The sequence below is a fragment of the Vanessa cardui genome, chromosome Z (genome assembly GCF_905220365.1).
Source record: "Vanessa cardui chromosome Z, ilVanCard2.1, whole genome shotgun sequence".
NCBI lineage: Eukaryota > Metazoa > Arthropoda > Insecta > Lepidoptera > Nymphalidae > Vanessa > Vanessa cardui.
In genome coordinates, this window is record NC_061154.1 from 6375657 (window position 1) to 6396771 (window position 21115).

Below are 21115 nucleotides of genomic sequence, written 5' to 3' on the forward strand. Positions count from 1 at the left end.
TTTCTTCTTCGAATTATAAGACAACTGTTTTAAGACAGACTTACAAACCGTTACTAGAATTTAAATTGTACTATTCATTGTACAGATAATATATAAAACAATAATAACATAAACATCTAATGTTTTTATACTCTGTTCGAAACACTTGTACTTCAAGTAAGCATTTGTAATGAATTTTAAATAATCTATACTTATATTATAATTTATCACAAATTATTAATTTTTAAATAACAACACCGTACCATTAAACTTAGTATACAATTTGACGACAGCGATTAAAAAATAAAAACAATCTATTACATACTAAACAACACAGAGAAGAGACATACAAATATTATAATAAAAAGTGCCCTTGTCAATACCTCACGAGGTACTATCAGTACCTTATTATTTTATTTATTCTTAAAGTTATATTTTTGAACTAGTACCTAAGGGCTTCGTACGTTTAGGATTTTAAGACGAACTTTTTTGACGTATCGTTATTTTATACGTATGAAAAAAGATATGCAGTTTTAGAAAATGAAACTATCGTAATATGCCTAATGCGTACAGAGTAATCAAAATTTTATATTTATGAGATATCAAATTCCTATGTATGCGTTTCTTTATAACTTGTACCAAATTGTACACATTTGTACTAATCTTGTTTTAGTAAACTACTTAACACATTAGGATTGTTGAGATAATAGATAAATACACATTACAGTTACAGTAGACATATATACATATATACCTTCTTAATTTAAGTACTTATGTATATATTATATATCTTTTTATTAAAAATTCGATTACACAACAATATATAAATTAAAGTTCGTTAATGATTTTTTACTAACATTAAAAATGATATGATGGTTTATATGACGTCATAACGAGCTTGTCCATGGCCCGGGAAAAAGGCGGGGCAGATGAAGAACCGCGCGGCTCGCAGGGCAGCGCGGGTCATGCCCCGCCTGCCCTGCGACCGGGATCACGTGTCCCGCCTGCCCCGATCACGAGTCGTGGTCGTGGTCACCACCGCGCTCGTGGTCGCTGTCGCGATCGCGTTCACGCTGGCCAGCGCCACCGCGCCCGCCGTCGTGCCCGTGACCACGGTGTTCGCTTCGCCCGCGTTTATTAATTCTAATTTCGAATGGATCCGGAAATGGAGACGCGACTCCAGTAAGTATCCCGAGTATTTTTTTCTGTGGAATACATAATTAAATTATTTATCAAGGTTGGTTATTTAGGTTATTTATACAATACCAATTAACACTAAATTGAGTACTCTATTTATATATAATAGATTTTACAAAGCAAGAATGCAAACTGTTACTATCCTTTGATTTTATTATTGCCATGCTCAAAATAAATTAAATGAATGTCTATGATACAACAACAGCCTGTAAATTCCCACTGCTGGGCTAAAGACCTCTCCCTTTGAGAAGGTTTGGAACATATATACCACGCTGTTCCAATGCGGGTTGGTGGAATACACATGTGGCAGAATTTCTATGAAATTTGTCATATGCATGTTTCCTCACGATGTTTTCCTTCACCGCTGACGAGATGAATTATAAAGTCAAATTAAGTACATGAATCAACGGTGCTTGTCTGGGTTTGAACCCGCAATCATCGGTTAAGATGGCCACCTCGACTCAGTCACAAATAAATAAAGAAAACTCTATCCATAATAAGTAACAAATATTGACCTCGCGTCATATAACAACTCTTGAGCGCGATCTGGATCTCCCAACGCGTAGTACGACATTGCGATTTCTACCGTGGCGTACGGAAGCAAGAATGTGTTCTCCTTTATTTTGTCCTTCATTCTGAAATAAATAGTCATGATTAGCATGTGATGATTTTAATTGTGTTATAATTATTTAGAGATGGTAACACTGTTGGTCGTTGGCTGGTAAAGAAAGCCGACTTTGATCGGCTGGCCAATTGGATGACTGGGCAGATTGTGAGGTGACAGGAGAAATAAAAGAAGAAAAACAGAAGAGAGCGGTCGATGGTCAGAAACCGGGGTTATCATGAAAATTAAGGGTGATTGATTGTACAACTTGGAATTATGATTGAATCTATTATGTTAAATAAATGTATTTATATATAATCGAGCTGAGTTTGGATTTATAAAAAGTAATGTTAAAGATATGTTGAAGAAGTAGTCGGGCACCACAACGACGGACAAGACATACAGATCTATTTGACACCCCTAAAGTTAATACGAACTATGCAGTTTTAAATCGTTTGGTTAATACATACAATAAATTTTATGCTGACATAGATTTATTTAATTGACCTAAAGGCGTTTAAAAAGCAATAAAAAGCAAATGTTAGGCTAGCTTACTCAATAATGACACAATCACACAAACACACTCAAACATACACACACACACAATTTTCACAAACATACAGTTTATGAATAGTAACCTATACCTATCACAAATTGTTTAACTTCTATAAATAACTAGTAAAAAAAAAAAACTTTCACATTGTAACTGCTTTTCGAATTCATTTTATAATAGTGTAATCCATTTTAGGTCATAATTTTTGCATTATATTGTTAAATTTATAAGATATTGTAAAACTGTTGGATTGCCAAATGATGCCAAAAAATAAGTAGTGTCAGAGATTTGCGAGTACTCACGAGAGAACAGCTTCCAGGTGTCTGATTGCGAGGCGCGGTAAGGACATGGCGCCCAGTAGGCTGCCCTGGAGGAATCGAACCAGCGCTACATCGTCGTAGTCGTACGCCGGCGTGTACCGGCGCTCCGAGTCTATACCGTATCGTGAATTCATGACATTGTGGATTTCGTCACTCGTTTGTTCGATGAGCTACAACAAACCATCGTTTTTAAGGAAACAGCGATTATCTGCGATAAATGTTCTTGCAACGCGATTTTGAACTGTATGTAATATAAGGTATGGAATCGGACCAGCTTGGCTTTGGCTCATGGCTTTTGTTGGTGAAAGGTATAGTCAAAGATATTGACGGTGGGACATATTAACCATTTCTTACATATCCTATGCACGTCATTTGAAGCGGAGATGTTATGTCCCTTGTATCGTAGTTGTTATAGCTCATTCCCCCTTTAAACTGGAACAACAATACTGAGTATTGCTGTTTCATGGTAAAATATCTGATGAGTGAGTGATACCTATTCTTGCCTTGCACGGTTCTATCACCAATAGAACAATTAAAAATTTTTAGTGGATGGGTTTTGTATTTTCGTGTATATCGAAAAAATATATTCTTTTTATGTTTGTGAGCCAGGCAAAATATGAATGTTCGATATAAAAAAAAACAGCAGCCTGTAAATTCCCACTGCTGGGCTAAAGGCCTCCTCTCCCTTAGAGGAGATGGTTTGGAACATATTCCACCACGCTGTTCCAATGCGGGTTGGTGGAATACACATGTGGTAGAATTTCTATGAAATTTGTCACATGCAGGTTTCCTCACGATGTTTTCCTTCACCGCTGAGCACGAGATGAATTATAAAGACCAATTAAGCACATGAATCAGCGGTGCTTGCCTGGGTTTGAACCCGCAATCATCGGTTAAGATGCACGCGTTCTAACCACTGGGCCATCTCGACTCACTGAATGTTCGATATATTATATATGTCTTACCTTCAACATGCGGTCGGCGAAGTGGGGCTCGGCGGCGAGAGATGGAAACATATTCCACAAACATACCATCTCTACGCCGGGGAGCACTAGGTATCCACGTCGGGCCCATCGTTCGCATCGTCGGATCACGAATTTTTCCATTGGCAGAGAGCGTCCCAACAAGCGCTGTCTATAACATGATGCATTCCTGTCACAACAGATAGCACGGCGCGGCGATAAGCAAACAAAAAATAAAAAGCGTAAATAAAAACAAACATACCTTTGGGAATAACTGATCACTAAAAACTCATTACGCAAACGATAAGTGCACTAAGAAATTAAAAATATAAACGTACTAAATAATATAATAACGCTAATAAATAATATATAACGATCTAATCTAATAATAATAATAACACATATTAAATAAACTTTGCAATATCTACGCGTGATGCAGAAAACTTCAAAACATAACATTGATAAATTAAATTACAAAGAAAACAATTTAAAATGACGGTATTCAATTTTTGTTGATGACGACGACCTCCTTGGTGGATTTATGTGATTAATGTGAACATCGGTTTTCATGGGTACGCCAGTTTGAGGACCTGGGTTCGATTCCCGGCCGAGTCGATGTAGATTATCATTAGTTTTCTACGTTGTCTTGGGTCTGGGTGTTTGTGTTACCGTCGTTACTTCTGATTTTCCACAACACAAGTGCTTTAGCTACTTACATTGGGATCAGGAAAAAAAGACTTATATAAAGAGTTATATCACTAAAAACAGTCCACAATTTCTATAAAAATAAAAAAGATTGCGATGTCTTTCAATAGCAAAACATTAAATTATAATCATCAAATCACAGAACATAACTTACAGGAGAAGATCGGCATTGTGTTTGCGTTCCTCGATGCTGACCAGGTGTCCTCGTTCAAGATTCATAGCGGCCTGAGTGTACATGTATATCGTTTTCGACCATTTGCTATCACGAGCTAGCTTTGAAGCGTAAAAGGCAGCTTGTGACCATTTCATCATCATTCTGTGGAACATTTTACAATTACTCATCTCTGAACGATAATTAGTAACTAATAACTAACGACTTCGTATCAATTACAGTAACTACATTACGAAGGGTAAGAAAAAAAGTTTGAAAATAACTGCATGATCCGTTATTGTGCAGACGTATCATTAATTCGTAATTAACATTAAGACTGGACAATTTCTCAGTTCTGCAAATTATTGTTTATTAGTGTCCATTTTGACCGAAGTGTAAAATTTTATAGAATTTGTGCAATGACTAGGCAAGTACCACTGAATATTCTTGTGCTTAATTTATGTTTGTAATTCTCGTGCTCGGCGGTGAAGGAAAACATCGTGAGGATACCTGCATTTGTCTAATTTCAACGAATTTTTGTCACATGTGTATTCCACCAAACCGCATTGGAACTGCGTGGTGAAATATGTTCCAAACATTTTCCTCAAAGGAAAAAGAGGCCATAGCCCAGTAGTGGGAAGGCTTTACAGGCTGATAACGTGCACTGACGGTCGAAAGTTCGACAAAGATTACAATAATTAGATTTTAAATTAACATGGTTTATATTTAACACATGTATTTAAAACGGGATGTTTACCATATTTTCTAGTCTCGTGGACAAGACATTCGTTGTTGATGTCGAAATATCGAACTCCACCAAATAAAAATACATAAATGCATACAAAAAATCCCGTTTTAAATACTTGTAGTAATTATTGTCGTTTAACACATGCCAGGTTGTTTACGAGTTTCAAAATATATATTAAAACTGGCCTATGTACTTTTTTGGAGATGAAATTTCCTTCATACCAAATTTCATAAAATTGTTCTGTGATCGTGAAAGAACGACAAACAGTCAGACAAGATTTACTTTCACATTATAATATGAATATGGATTGTTAATGTGAAATATTTAAACAATCTGCAAATAATAATATACCTATATAGCATGATGGTTAATGAAAATGTAAGAGAATATTGGCCATTGACTTACGCGAACGCCCATATCATTTCCCAGTACGTGAGGTGTTTCAGTTGAGGCCACATGTCCGTCGTTTGGGACGCTGTTTCGTATGTATCGACTGCCTCTTCGATCATACCACTCAACATTTGCATTCGAGCTTTGAACATTATGAACCAGAGACTATTCGGGTATCGCTGTGTGTGAAAAATCGATTTAGTAATTGCACCCAGGAATCGAAAATTGAATCTTGTTAAGCATATTTGCAGGGCCGTATTTAGGGGAGGGCAACCGGGGCAACTGCCCTGGGGCCTCCACATGAGTGGGGGCCACAGTTTTCAGCAAGTTAAGAAATATAATAATGTTATTATTTAATATTTTAAAAGTTACCGATACAAGTAAATAAATCATAGCTTGCTGATTGAAATAAAAAAAGTAATTAATTCATGATAATATAATTATTAGGTTGTTCACGCTTCTGTTTGTCTAGCCTCCACTGCTTTGTGGCCCGGGGGCCAGACCCTTAAATCCGGCTCTGCATATTTGCATACTCACTTTAAGGCCATTATTTATCAACTGTTCGGCCATGATGAAGTCAGGTGGTATGGCGGCAAAGTGACCAATAATTAGGAAATACACAAGCAGCGTCAGCTCACACAGTACAGATCGGAGGCCGGGAGATCGCGCGCCGGTTATCAATTCAACTTTACCTTTCTCCTAAAATATTTTCAAACATCTATGACTTGGGATTTCTATTTTAGACATAACAGATTTACTTTGTTCTATTTTAAACTGTAAAATTTACGCATTTTAACGACAGTGTATGCTAAAAACCTTTTTTTAATATGGATGTATTATATTATGTAATATATTAAGCAATATTTTTTATTCAGACTAAATTAATAACCAAATCTTATTATTCAATAAAAGAGTCCTTTGAGAAAAAAACGCCAAAAAGGCAAAAAAATGCATTGTAAATCTATTTATTTCAAAAGAGCAAAAATGCGAGTTTCTTGCCATTTCTTCAAGCTGGAGGCTTCTTTCTGAAACGCTTCATTGTGAATTTTATTTGAATAAAATTGATTTGGTTATTTTTTTCGAAATGTTTGTGTTTGTGTGAAATAGGTCGCATTAATCTATCGTACCTTATCAGCAGTGAATCCCACGAACTCGAGAAGGGTTATGACCTTCGGCGGTAGTAATGCAATCATAACATTAAAGGTGGCGAGCCCGAGACGTACTCCGCTTTCGAAGTGAGTATGGGACTCTTCGCTCTCCCAAGTCTTCTTTTCCAAAATCTTGGCGCAGTTTCTAATGGATAGCGGATAAAATATTTACATGCTTTCGTTTTGTTGGAAAATCCAATCCCTGCGTGTTAAATTAAGTTTACCTTCAGTTGTTTTCAAAGTGAATCGTGAATTTTATGACTGATAACAATATCCAATACAATATCAATACAGGATCATCATCCGTTTTTATACTTATATAAAATAATAGTTTCCGCCCGCGGGTTCACGCGCGTTTTAGGAATTGACCATCCAGTATTAGGCATAAAAAGTGGCCTAGGAAATCGAATTATCTCCTCACTAAATTTCATCCAAATCGTTTCAGCGGTTTCATCGTGAAGAGGTAACAAACGTAATTCGCATTGATAATATTACCACAGATATAATTGTGCAAAACTTTCCGATAAAGTGAATTTTACCTATAGGCATTAAAAGAGGTTTTAATCCGCAGTGAAGCGCGAACGAATCCTGTCATCTCCTCTCCCTCGAGACTGCCGAGACACGCCAGTAGCAGCAGAGCTTCTGCGTGAACGAGTTCTGCATGCGCCTCTTCCTCGGAGTAACCACCATAGTTCGGCTAAATTACAATGTTTAAAAAATATGATTCCTCTTTTATATAAGGAAGACAAATTGGCTGTTTCATCGGTAATTTTCAATTTAATTGTATCATAGACGAGAGCTAGAGCTGAGATCGCCCAGTGGTTAGAACGCGTGCATCTTAACCGATGATTGCGGGTTCAAACCCAGGAAAGCACCGCTGATTCATGTGCTTAATTTGTCTTTATAATTCATCTCGTGTTCAGCGGTGAAGGAAAACATCGTGAGGAAACCTGCATATGACAAATTTCATAGAAATTCTGCCACATGTGTATTCCACCAACCCGCATTGGAACAGCGTGGTGGAATATGTTCCAAACTTTCTCCCCAAAGAGAGAGAAGGCCTACTAGGAATTTACAGGCTGTTGTTGTATCATAGACATTCATTTAATTTATTTTGAGCATGGCAATAATAAAATCAAAGGATAGTAACAGTTGGCATTCTGTAAAATCTAGTATTTATAAATAGTGTACTCAATTTAGTGTTAATTGGTATTGTGTATATAACCTTTTTAATAATTGCTCCGATAGATTGTACGAAGGTATAATTTCTGCGCATACGAGCGCACAGTGTGAACGTATGGCGAAGAGCAGCGTGTGCGCTTTGTATCTGTGCCGGTTCCAAAGTCAACACGGCTGGGATGAACTCGAATATAGCTGCGCCGTGTGCGTGGTACAGAGAATTGTCTTTCCTATGGGAAAAAAAAGCATAAGGTATAGTACGACACAACTTAGATGTCGCATCGGCAAAATTCGTAAAACCGATCACATCCGAATTGAGTACGCGATCCCAAATTATCAATATTTATTTCTCATGCGAATATGATTTTTGCACAAACGTAATAACTTATAATATCATATGACGTAATATATTCGTCAATTTGACGCGTGGATTTACATGCACTTGCTTTCTCTGACGCGTGAATCTATAGCGACGAATAGCGTCGAATGGCGCGACAGGGAGCTATTTCTATTGGTTGTGTAAATCGGTAGTAATCGGTTTTAATTTCATTCCATTGCATTTTCCGATGCTACATCTAATTTGTATCCTACTATACATAGTTGGTATTTAATGATAAAATTACATGACTATATGGAACTTTTAGATTACGTACCAAGGAGTCATAATAGCGATGGCGTCGTCAATTTGATTGTTGAAGAACAGCGTCATGGCTCTTTCGCAGTCTTCCAAGGCAGTGTGCAGGTCCACAGTGGGTGGGACTCTAAATAATATACAAATTCAAAATGGATGAAATAAATTATATCTTCAACGCTTTCGGTCGCCATCGCAAAAGGCCGGCTAGCGGCTCAGTTGGTAAATTTCAACTTTGAAAGGAAAATTTCATACAGTGTATGAAAATACAGCTGTTTTCTATGTTCCCTCATTGTGACAATTTGCATCCACAAGCCATCGATCGAGTTCAGGTGCAAGACAATGGCTTTACGTTCTTTCAGAGTTGTGTCAACACTAAGCAGAAGAACTATCTTCTTAAACTGTTAAGCCTTTGCCTATTTCCATATGTGTAAATACTAAACAATCGAAATATTTTAATGCTAAAAGAGATCAGATCAGACATCAGATTGCAGCCTCAATGTTAATCACAAATAAGACACAAATTCAAAAGAGTTGTGTTCTATCAGGCCGTTTTAATAACGGAGTCAATATAATCCCTTGGATTAAGGTCGTAGCGAATGTCGATACCCAGTAGGGCAACTCACGCAGTGTCGTCGAGGGATGGGATGGGGGACAATAGGCTATTTGACTGGTTTTTAAAATCCATTTTATATTATTTATTAGAGTTTAAGGAACCCAGTAAAAGTTGATTTTTTTATTTCTATTAAATATTTGCCAAAAAATATCATATTAAAAATTCCATATTTAAATAACGCGCAAAAACGCTACTTGGACAATATGGCGCTGCAATGGGTCCGGTGATGTCACTTTGCTGTATTTTAATCTGTGGTACATATAGTAGAAAAGCAAGGTTTACAAGAAAGTGACTGATCATAAGCCCGGCCAATCAGGAGCGTTTTGTGCCACGTGACAAACGTTTGAAAAAATGTGTTTTTATTTATAGATTTTTGAATAAATAAAGTATTATTTTCAAGTTTTGTTAGTAAATTAACCATTTTTAAACTCATAATATACACTGATTACAATAATTCACAATTTATTATTCGCATTGTCAAATAGCCTATGGTGACTTTTTGTCTGTGAAAGCGCGTCGTTGTTTTGGCAGTGAGTTGTGACGTCATAGCTTCTAACGATACTGCACGTGCGAAGTTATCCCCATGCACTATACATGCATCTTTATAGCAATGTATCAAGGGTTAGCATTTATTCACATCACATGGCATCACATCTATGGCATCAAATTTATGGCGTAGAGGAGAAAAACGGAGTATGTTATAAAGTTATCCGAGGTGAAATGCGCATTTTTTCGGATATCAAAAGTATCTGGTGTTATTTGAAATTGTAAATCACTCATCAAACCGTTGGGTCGTTTGAATGATTGTGGAATTGTACTTAGGTCTACAAGCGACCTCATTTTTATTATCACGTAACCTTTTAACATGATTTCAGTGTATATTAATCAATAACTCTTAAGATTATTTTAATAATATTTTAAATCTAATTTAGTTCATTTAAAATTGTTGAACATTATATGTTATAATTTTTATGATGCGTTGTAGTGAGTTATAGAAAAAGTATTGGAAAATCAATATTCAAAGATGTGTTTTAACAAAGTATTACATTGTTCCCTATGCTTTCAGTCTTTATCTAAGTAATAATGGTATCTACATGCATGCAATGGTATATTTCAATTGATCTAAGTCACTAGATGGTAAGTGGTCACCACCACATTAAACTTAGAAATTAAGATGTTGTGTCCCTTGTTCCTGTATTTACTCAGACTCAATCATCCTTTAAACCGAAATATAAAAATACATAATATCGATACTGAACGGTAGAATGAGTAAAGGATGGGAAATGCATTGGCATATGGTGGTAGCCCGTTAACTAAATATTAACCTAGTATTGAAACAACATCAAAAATACCATACAATAGTTTTGTTATGTTGATTATATCTTGGTGACTTCGGTATATATATTCCAATTTATTTATCTATTTACAGAGATATTAAGTTAACCCAGAAGTCCATGCAAAATATAATGTTGCATACATTATAATAAGATCTATCTATGCTAAAAGATATTTGTACTTACGATTGTTCGTCGCTAGCATCTTCAAAGTCATCCTGCAAGAAGATTACCTTAATTAGTATAATTACATTATTAAATTGATGCTCGGTTTATGGATTCTTTGCTTGTATTCATATGTTTAGTCACTATCTGCTAGATACATGTTCTCTTAAAAATACGTTAAATAAATTTGACTGTAATAATTATTAAATAGTAAACACGTTTATTTATTTTACACGTATTAAAATGTCGTATCACCGCCGGTCGTCATCATTTCACACGTGAGATTCAAAGTGGTTTTAATGAGGATTTTTATTGTATTGATACGGAATCGTTGTAACAATTTGAAAATCTGTTCTAAAATGAGAAAACCATAATACCAAATTAAACCTCAGTTCGTATATGCCATTTATAATATATAAAAAGTGCCTTGTGGTCTTGGGTATATATAGTGAGCGAGCCGTTCTTATAGATTTCTACGTCTCATACGTCTATATTACCATACATACGAATTCACGTAGATTTTTATTGGGACGCGTTTGAATAAAAAATAACTAGCATTCGTAATCATCTCTTTTTGTCTGAAAAGTTTCTCTAATCGAAACTTATGTGAGTTTGATGATGTTCCTTTTAAAGTTTTAATTAGCATCTAACTACGATAAAAAAATACGCTCGACGAACTCAAAAACCTTACGCTTAAGGTTGTAACCAAAACTAAAACTTTGGAACCACAAATGTGTAACTTTTGATGAAACGGATGTTAGTTACGTATTTCTATATAATGTAGTACTGAGGGTTGACTCGAAACCAAATTACTAATGACTTGTTTTAGGAAGAAACTGAGGGTTTCATTAAATATAATAGTATTTTTTTAATAATATGTGTAAGCGAATGGGGTGTTAACCTTAAATTGGTAGGTGGGAGAGAGAGAGAGATAATATGGCAAAGGCATCTGTTGATAATACTTACATAATAACCTTCTTTAGCTTGTGTAAAGTACATGTGTGCTATTATATGTACAGTCGGGGTAAGAAAAGGTCCGTCACCTTAAAATGTATTTTCGTGTGCTCAGCATGACTGACATATTGCGTCGCAATAATTTGATGTTTGGATTCAAAGGGTACTAAGAGTTTAATGCTTGATAAAGCAATCAATTTCAAAACTGACGAAGTTTTTCTTACTTTTACTGTACCTATATACTTATATCATATGTGTGTACTAGGATGGTATAACTTTTTTTTACAAAACTCAATTGTTATTGCTAGATATCAGAAAACCTACGTCCGGGTTTTGTAATTAACTAACAAAGAATTGAAACTATATCTACAGAACATTAATGACAGTTAAACATGTTGTGTAATTAACACTGTTAATACTTTTTAATAAATAATATATTCAAAATTTATAATTAATATTTTATTATAATTATTAGAGCCTCATTATTATTTTTTTGATATGGTCATGGGAGTTGGCTTATGCCGTAGATTAATCCTCAACAAAGACAGCGTGAGTTAATTAATAATGTATTATATTCGCTTATTAATAATTATTTATTATCATACCATTTAGTTATAACTTTATTTCATCATTGATTGATTGATAAATAAGAGACAGCTTCATTAGTTTAACTTTTATAAATTTCTTATGTTATAATGAATGTGCGAAAATTTGCGAAAAAATTTACAAGTGCATATGGATGCTGGGATTGGATGGTTGGGTTTGGTCGACCATCATAAAACTGACATACGCACGACGGGATAAAGTCTGCCATACACTGGAGCCACGATAAATTAGTCAAATCCATTTAATACCAAATAAAATATAATCTCTCTGATGCAGTAAAATGGTAGCTCACTATGATATATATATGTATTGTGTAAACTTTACACGATGCCCGCTCGACTCTGTCACGACCATGTCACAACGTAAGCCTGAGAGCTTATAAATGTTGTTCAGTGTTGACAGTCTTGCCCCCGTAGTAAGCACACCTTACTGCTGCTTAGTGATAACAATTTAAAATTGAGTTGTTTCATTTTCATTAAATATTTATTCACCATAAATCTTTTATTTGTTTAGAAGATAATGCTAGTACCTGAAATACATCGTAGACGTTGCTGGCTATTTTACGTACTTATAATAATTATTATCAAAATACTTGACACCAATAGAAGCCGCTGGAGGAATATCGCGAGATTGTAAAATGCATCAAAAGACTGCAATTCGTAAGCGCGACCACTCTTGTCAAAGTGTTCGATATAGGAGAGCAACTCTCTGATTTAAGGAGATATTTGCTAGTTATTTAAGGAAAATATGTGAACGTACATATTATATATTATTATTTTTCTATTCTCTTCACATGGAGACAGATAATAATCCAAAATATCAAAGTATATTTTGTAATGCACGACGGTGAGAATATTGCTCAATATATTTGCTATTATTTAGTTATTGTGTTTTTAGTCCAATGTCTTTCATTTCTATATGCGGATATCCAATGAAGAAGTTCAGCATATTATTTAGCATATATTTGTTCTATGTGTACCTTGCTTAAATTTTAATTCGAGTATAAATACCGCAACCATACTTTCTTTTTTCTTTTTATCGAGAAAATTGTTTGAAAATCGGTGACCATTTATGAAATTTGGTTCCAATACTGACTATCATTCATCAATTGAAGTTTCCGAACATTCAGTCATATCACAAAGATAATTAAGATATATTGTGAAATCTGACCCTATATTGGGTAAGCTTTGACACTGAAACTGGGCTTTTTATTTAAATTAGATAATTATATTATATTAAAGATAGATAGACTAGCAAAATGAGCTTTCCGAATATTGGTCACCACTATCACAGTATTTATATTGAAACTATAACAAATTTAAGCATTTATTACGTCATCAATATCACCAAGTATATTTTATGAAACATCATGTTATGTCCCTTACACCAACACTGGATCAAAAATATTTGATGTTGCTAGCCTAATAAGTTACCTATGTGAGTAAGTTGGTTTACTTGGTGGTAGGGCTTTGTGCAAGCCCGTCTGGGTAGGTACCACACACTCATCAGTTATTCTACCGCCAAACAACAGTCCTCAGTATTGTTGTGTTTCGGTCTGAAGGGTGAGAGTGAGCCAGTGTAACTACAGGCACAAGTGACATAACATCTTAGTTCCCAAGGTTGGTTGGTCCCAATGTAAGGAATAGTTAATATTTCTTACAGCGTCATTGTCTATTGGCGATGGTGACCACTTACCATCAGATGGCCCATACGCTCGTCCGCCAACCTATACCATAAAAAAGTAGAACGAACACAGTAAATTAGGTATGACATTTTAAGCTTACCAATTCCTCAAAGTCATCTTCTTCTGGTTCGGCTCGTGGCGCTAATCCCGGCCCAGCAGGCTCGCGCAAGACTGCCTGCACGGAGATAGGTGTTTCGTGCAGCGCCATCTACATTGCCAAATATACATGTTAGTTTGGTGATTATAAACACTATGTATATTACGACACAACTTAGATGTAGCATCGGCAAATTTAATTATACCGATTATATTTATACAACCAATAGAAAAAGCTTCCTATCGCGCCATTAGACGCTATTCGTCGCTATAGATTCTCGTGACTACGCTCAAGTTGAATTAAAAGATTGCCCAAAATTTAATCCTAAAATTATTTCGTTAATAATCCTTTTATTAATTAATTATTTCACTTAGGTATATAAGAAATACATGAATTGTTTAATTTTAATTTAATCATTTGTTTGTTTATTTAATTATATAAATGCAGAAATTCTTGTTTTATTTAAATTCTTGCAGAAATTAATAACCCATGAATACTGCATAATATTAAGTTATTATTTAATATATAGTTTCATTTTAAGAAATATAAGAAGGATATTTTTAGTATAGTTAGTTACAATAAAGATAGAATATTCTATAATTTACTCATAGATTTGTATTCTCAATGTACCAATGTACTTTTTTGTCATTCTGATGTAGTTGATGGTTATAATTCGAAATTTAAATATTTAGAAATAATATATGTTATTTCTAAATATGATAAATCGAATATATAGTTCAATTTTTCAATAGAAACTCTAAAACCTCATGTTGATCTTATCTTAAGACTAATTTGGCCAGTTATAATTGGTCTAATTAATTGAAATAGCAATTTTTATTACAAGGGTTCTAGACGCTTATAATATTTGATAAAAATTGGTACTACCGTAACAATGGTTTCCTTATTATTTTTAAGATTAAAGTATTAATTAAATTAAGAAGTTGATAATTATGTTTTTAATTCATAATTATAAATATTTCATTGTAAACCTTTAGTTCTCAAGATTTTTTTTTTAATTTGAATAAAAAATATTCTCGAGGATGACGTATTTATGAAATAAACATGAAGGTTTTATAGGTAAGAGATTAAAACTGTGTACTTTAATAAATACTCAAGAGAAGAGAATACTTGATTAATTGAAGTGTACTTTCTATTCTTAGAAATCAATTATAATAGGGCTGATAATGATCATGGCGGATAATTTATTATATTTTGATCAAATTCCGAGATATGGACCTGGAGGATGATCACCGTTCCATTCTTTAATCTATTATAAAATATTAAAACACAGTATTGCCATGTGCAAATTTGAAAGGTAAGTAAAAAAAGAAGTGTAAAATAAAACCAGCTTTCCAATTAAATGTATTACTTTAAGAAGTCTTCTAACTTTAATTATTGATGTACCACTGTTGTAATTAAATTAAAAATAACCATTAAAATATTACATTCGGAATTCAAAGTCTGAATTAAGTCATAGATACAAAAGTATCCGTATAAAATCCTAAAGACCGTGACTAAGGTAACAGGAATGATATAACGACTCGAGTAAGCTTGGCGTACGGTCGCGAACTATACACTACTTATACATCCTGTTCTGAACTAATCTCCAGGTGCTCTAATACATACCAACTTACCTACCTACCTTACGATTAAAAAACTACGATAGTAAGTCCGAATTTCGAATTATGTTTATATTTTGTAAGTTTGAACCGAGATGGCGCAGTGGTTAGAACGCGTGCATCTTAACCGATGATTGCCGGTTCAAACCCAGACAAGCAAAGTTTAATATTCATGTGCTTAATTTGTGTTTATAATTGAACTCGTGCTCGGCAGTGAAGGAAAACATCGTGAGGAAACTTGCATGTGTTTAATTTCATAGAAAATCTGCCACATGTGTGACACAGCTACCCGTATTGGAACAGCATGGTGACGTTCCGAACCTTCCCCTCAAAGGGAGAGGAGGCCTTAACCCAGCAGTGGGAAATTTAGAGGCTGTTGTTGTTGTTGTTGTTTCTAAGTTTTATTTTAAAATCGCACCAGCCCGAGAATAACATTATTAAGGATACATTATAAATTGATTAAATATATCGTGGCTTTTTCATACAGTAACATTTTTTTATACATATCATAATAATAAAATAATACCAATAATCCTAGAAGTTCACAAAACATTTACAATAATTGTGTATGTTGGTAAAAATAATAATAATCTTTTGTTAGTTTCACTGGTTGTTTATTTTCCAGAGCATTTTGTATCTTTGTTAAAGAAGTCAGTGTTTTAACTTTTGTAACAAACGGTAAATGTCTCAAAGGCCTAATCTCCTTTTAAGGACTTGGAGTTTATACCAGCGCTCTGTCGACTTCAGTTTTGTAGATACTTATATGCAGAATTTAATCGGATCTATTCCTTTTGGTTTTCTACGTTTTCCTTCTTACTGATCATCGTAATATAAAGGCAAGTCTAGTTCGTGAAAAATCAGTAGTTCTTGTTCGGATGTTAAGATATATGTATGTATTTGTTATATTAACTACACTGAATGCCTATATATCTGGACATTTTTCATATTATTTTATAGATGACGGTGATTATAGTGTTTTATTACTATAAGACCTAAATGCTTAATTTATAAAACCTATACTTTTAAAATAACATGTCCTGACTTAGTAGAAGGGCTGATAAGGTTGGTAACTAGGATCGTTGTATTGAAAAATAAAAACCAATTATTAAGTAATTTTGGAAATTCAACTCCTAAGGTGAAATAGGGGAAATAAGTGAAAAATAAATAAATACGTATTTGAACGTTTTTGAATATTCTACCATAAAAGGGTTGGAATATACGCTAATATATACGACAAAAAGAGGTCTTAAATTAAAGTAATATTTTAAATTAATCTGTAAATATTTTAGCGGACATAAATTCATTATAATATAACAAATGAAAGATAGTTAATAAACAGAGAAAAAATAATTAATTGTTATTGTACCTTAAGGTTAGATTAGGAGAAACATAATGGGAAAATGTGGAAAAAACTTCGCAATGCAATCAATTCGCCGGCGGCCATTAAGAAAAAAAGTATATAATTTTATGTGGTGTTGAGTACGTTACAAATAAATTATAAATAACAATGGAAAATTTAGTTTTTGTTAGCAAAGCGATAAATGTGACTAATAAATCGACTCGTTTAAGAGATACTATTATTTAGTGATCACTATGACGAATTTGTGTCCGAGTCATCATTTAAGTACACCGGGAAAGTGCGTGCTGATAGTAATTTTGAGTGCTTATATACAATTAGGATGTTACGGCATTATTAATATATAAAATTGAGGTCTTAAAATTTTAAAATTTAGAAACATAGCAATTGTAATGATTCGCTAAATCGTTTAGTCGCAAAGTAGCATACAATTATAAGAACCTTTAGGTTTTATTATATATTATAATTAAATAAGTTTATAATAATAATGGTTATCTCAAGTGCATGGAAATTATAAAAAATAAAATGCAATTTTGTTGAGAATAAAATTTGTATCTACATAATCGAATTCAACGCGAGTAAAGCCCGGGAAAACTTCATTCAAATTATATTTTACAGAAGACTTTCGTGTGTATTTCAAACACTTTTTTTGATTTAAAAATATAATTATTAATTATGAAGAACCAGGAAAATCATATTAAGTCGTATCATGTACACGTAATGTGTTTAAAACATTTTTTTATGAAAATTGCGTTGCAATTAAAACTTTTTTAATTGCAATTCATATTTAAAACATAATTTAAATAAGTTTAAAATGAATTCAAAGAAAGCGGAGTGACGCTGAAAAGAAAACAATATTCCGTATATATATATAAAGTTCGCTTTTGCAATAAATTACAGAACAACAAAAGCATCATAAAAATAAAGAATAAAATTGTCTAAAATGGGGAAATAAATAATAAATATATATCGAAGAAGTTCCTCCAGGGTTATTTTTAAAAAGCGTGACGTCAGCATTGCTGACATAACTTTCACCAACATGATCTTGATGGCTCATTTTGCAATGACATAATAAAACTACTTCAGCAAAATAATAGGTTGAATAAACCTATTATTTTGCTGAACAATCGATCAGGACACAACGTTAGTTTGAACAGTCCGACGGCTCGAATGAGAATGAACCCTAAGCATTTTTTTTTATTATGTGTGTAGTATTGCTGTTGGCCCTACTGGCCTTTACAGCGTCATCGGTCTTTCGGGCGAGAACTAATGTCCCCTGCCCTGAGGTTCAACGCGGGGCTCGAGTTTAAATTTAAAGTTCGTCCTGAGGGTGTCTCCTATGAGATCGCACCTCGGCTCAGAACGAAGTCGGTGGGGTTACCCCGAGCAACCGTCGCACTGCTTTTTATAGCAAAAATCATATTAGCAACACCTGTTGAACACAGGTGTTCAATCAATGAAATAACATTTAAAATTTATTTTATGTATATGTATGTATATGTTATAGCTTTCACAATTATTAATTCATTTCTGATTTTAAAACAACAACTTATTTACAAATTAATTAGAAATAACTTTCTAAATTAATTAAATAATCAATTTAAAGCGTTTGCGCCTACATATACAATTAATTGGCTAGGTATTTGGTACGCGCTTTGTGCAAAGTCGTCTGGGTAGGTACCACACTCATAAAGCATTCTACTGTCATACAGCAATTGTTGTTCCGGTTTAAAGGGTGAGTGACCCAGTAACTGCAGGCACAAGAGACATGACATCTTAGTCCCTAAGATTAGTGGCGCATTGGTGATGTGTGATAGAATGAATGCCTATGAGCGGTAACCACTTGATATCAGGTGGCACATTTTCTGTCCTGCCAATTACTTAAAAAAAAAACAAAAATGAAAAACGAGCGACGTCATTAAACCTTACCCGAAGAGTTTATACTCTTAAACCCTTCAATTTCTACCTTAACTTTGCTTTTTATATAAACCCTGTAAAAATATGAAGACCTTATCGTCCGGAAAGGTTTATCATAAAGTTTGGCAGATTTGAAGTGTTTGTAATTATTTTAATGACTTTTAGAGGTTGATTGGTTGGTCGGTTTAAATTTGAAACCGTAAACGGTTTCAAATTTATTTAGTAGCAATAAACGTTCTACTTAAATTAATAAACAACACATCTTTTTTATATTTAATCGTTTTATTGAAAGTTACGAGTGAGAAGTAATTATTAAGTGATCACCAATTTTCGAAATTCGACCGTAATTCATTACTAATAAAATACTATATCCGTTGATTCAAAGGTTCAACTGACATATACATTGTCAGTACTACAAAAAAAAAAAAAAAAAACAATTGTATAAATATGTCTTTGATTTTCATCCTTGAAATGACGTGTGTTTTTATTTACAGAATTAACGTTTCATATTAAATATTTAGTAGATGTACGTATGTCTAAACGTATCATTGTTTGTTTTTTTTTCTTATTTTAATATATTTCTAATGCATATTTTATTTAAAAATATAGCATTCTGCAAATCTATACATTAACTTTAATAGTGCCAAATTCATAGACTTCCACCAGCGACTTTAAGGTACAAAAAGGGTTACAAAGTTCACTTATTAATATGATATTAATTAATACTTCATATAGGTGCTATTTTTGATTATTTGAGATTTTAAAAAGCTTCCAAATTAATAATTTAAAAAAAAAAATCTTCTAAATCTTTAAACTACTTTATGACGTGTAAAGATTTTTCGCCAGCGCTAATCCTAAAAAAAATTGTAATTTGTAACAATAACCAATATCCTCCGCCGACGGAGACTCGAACCGGCGACCGGACAGCGATATTACACCAAGGAGAGAAAATAAATAATGACAAATACTCACATCTCCGGCTGGAGACCTTTGACGGCGCCTTTGGGTTAAACGTATGAATTTACGAATATACATTATGAACGTTTAATGTTACAGTAAGTCAGACACTTGTCGCCGGAGACAAGCGAGTAATTCGTCCCGCTTCCTAGGGCCCAATGTGAGACCTAAAGCTAGACTTGGCTATATATACTGCGTGTACACCGACCTCACACCCTAGCTCTATCATCCACCCGACACCCTTTCGCTAGTTACAGGACATATCAGATATTAATTGTACATGCAAACCTTAAGTTCACAAAATGTACAACAATGAAAAAAAAACAATCATTTTTTTATTTGTTTCGACAATTGTGATAACGATTTATAAATAGACGAAATTTAATTTTTAGATGCTCAGCATAAGAAAATGTATTGTTTAAATTTATTTATTAATTATTTTAAAAATGACTTTCTTCAATACTTATATATTATAGCTATTATTATTATTATAGCTCGAGTGAATTGTGGCTCGCAAATATCTAACTCTCGTTAACGATAATAATTGTATGTTTGCATTGAGGCAGTTATATATTTTGATAGCACTTTGCTTGATGAACGAGACATTGATGTTTATAATAAATAGTAGAAATATTTACTTTATCAGAATCGTTTTGCTTATTTTATGTTTAGAAAGTAGATATTTACAGCAATTTATAAGTTATTATAAAAATATTCATTTTTATATAATAAAAACTTTTTGTATAATTTTCTTTTTTTTTTTGTTGACCGGATCTCTCGCAGGTTGTTTTAATATAGGTACTATGTAATACTGAGGCAATATTGATATTGATGCATCGTGAGCCGAAACTGGGTGGTCATGTAAAGTGCATACATATCATAAAATTTAGATATCAGATTTCCACCTCATTCCAATGGAATTGGGTGGCACGTGTTTTAACCGGGGAGGCGGCCGTTTGTGTTATGGAGAGTTGGGCGGACAGGCACCCTTAAAACACTAATTAGATGTCATGATCAAATAAACGCATCCGGAACGGATCTTTTAATTTGACACAAGTCATCATTGTGATACCAATAATTACGATGTCATACGAGTTGATTGATTAATATTTCGAATATAAAATTTCAAACAATAACTATATATAATTTCGGACTTATCCAATTAAAATACTTTTAATTTAATGGTATATGTTTTGAAGACATAAATAATTGATATATTAAATTACTAAAATAAAGAATAGT

At 33.5% G+C, this 21115-nt stretch overlaps 1 protein-coding gene across 1 annotated transcript in view; it reads right to left on the reverse strand.

Moving 5' to 3' along the window:
* Positions 1 to 254: 254 nt before the first annotated feature.
* The window catches only part of LOC124543157 (tetratricopeptide repeat protein 39B-like), a 36175-nt gene continuing 15314 nt past the window's right edge, over positions 255 to 21115 (reverse strand). The window contains exons 2-14 of the mRNA XM_047121230.1: positions 14027 to 14134; positions 10704 to 10735; positions 8590 to 8697; positions 7983 to 8166; positions 7297 to 7454; positions 6737 to 6902; positions 6147 to 6308; positions 5625 to 5788; positions 4475 to 4636; positions 3619 to 3805; positions 2636 to 2823; positions 1692 to 1811; positions 255 to 1184 (exon numbers count right to left, since the gene is read on the reverse strand). Of these exons, the coding sequence (XP_046977186.1) occupies positions 971 to 1184; positions 1692 to 1811; positions 2636 to 2823; positions 3619 to 3805; positions 4475 to 4636; positions 5625 to 5788; positions 6147 to 6308; positions 6737 to 6902; positions 7297 to 7454; positions 7983 to 8166; positions 8590 to 8697; positions 10704 to 10735; positions 14027 to 14134 (1953 nt within the window). The 3' untranslated portion in view covers positions 255 to 970. The remainder of the gene's footprint in view (positions 1185 to 1691; positions 1812 to 2635; positions 2824 to 3618; positions 3806 to 4474; positions 4637 to 5624; positions 5789 to 6146; positions 6309 to 6736; positions 6903 to 7296; positions 7455 to 7982; positions 8167 to 8589; positions 8698 to 10703; positions 10736 to 14026; positions 14135 to 21115) is intronic.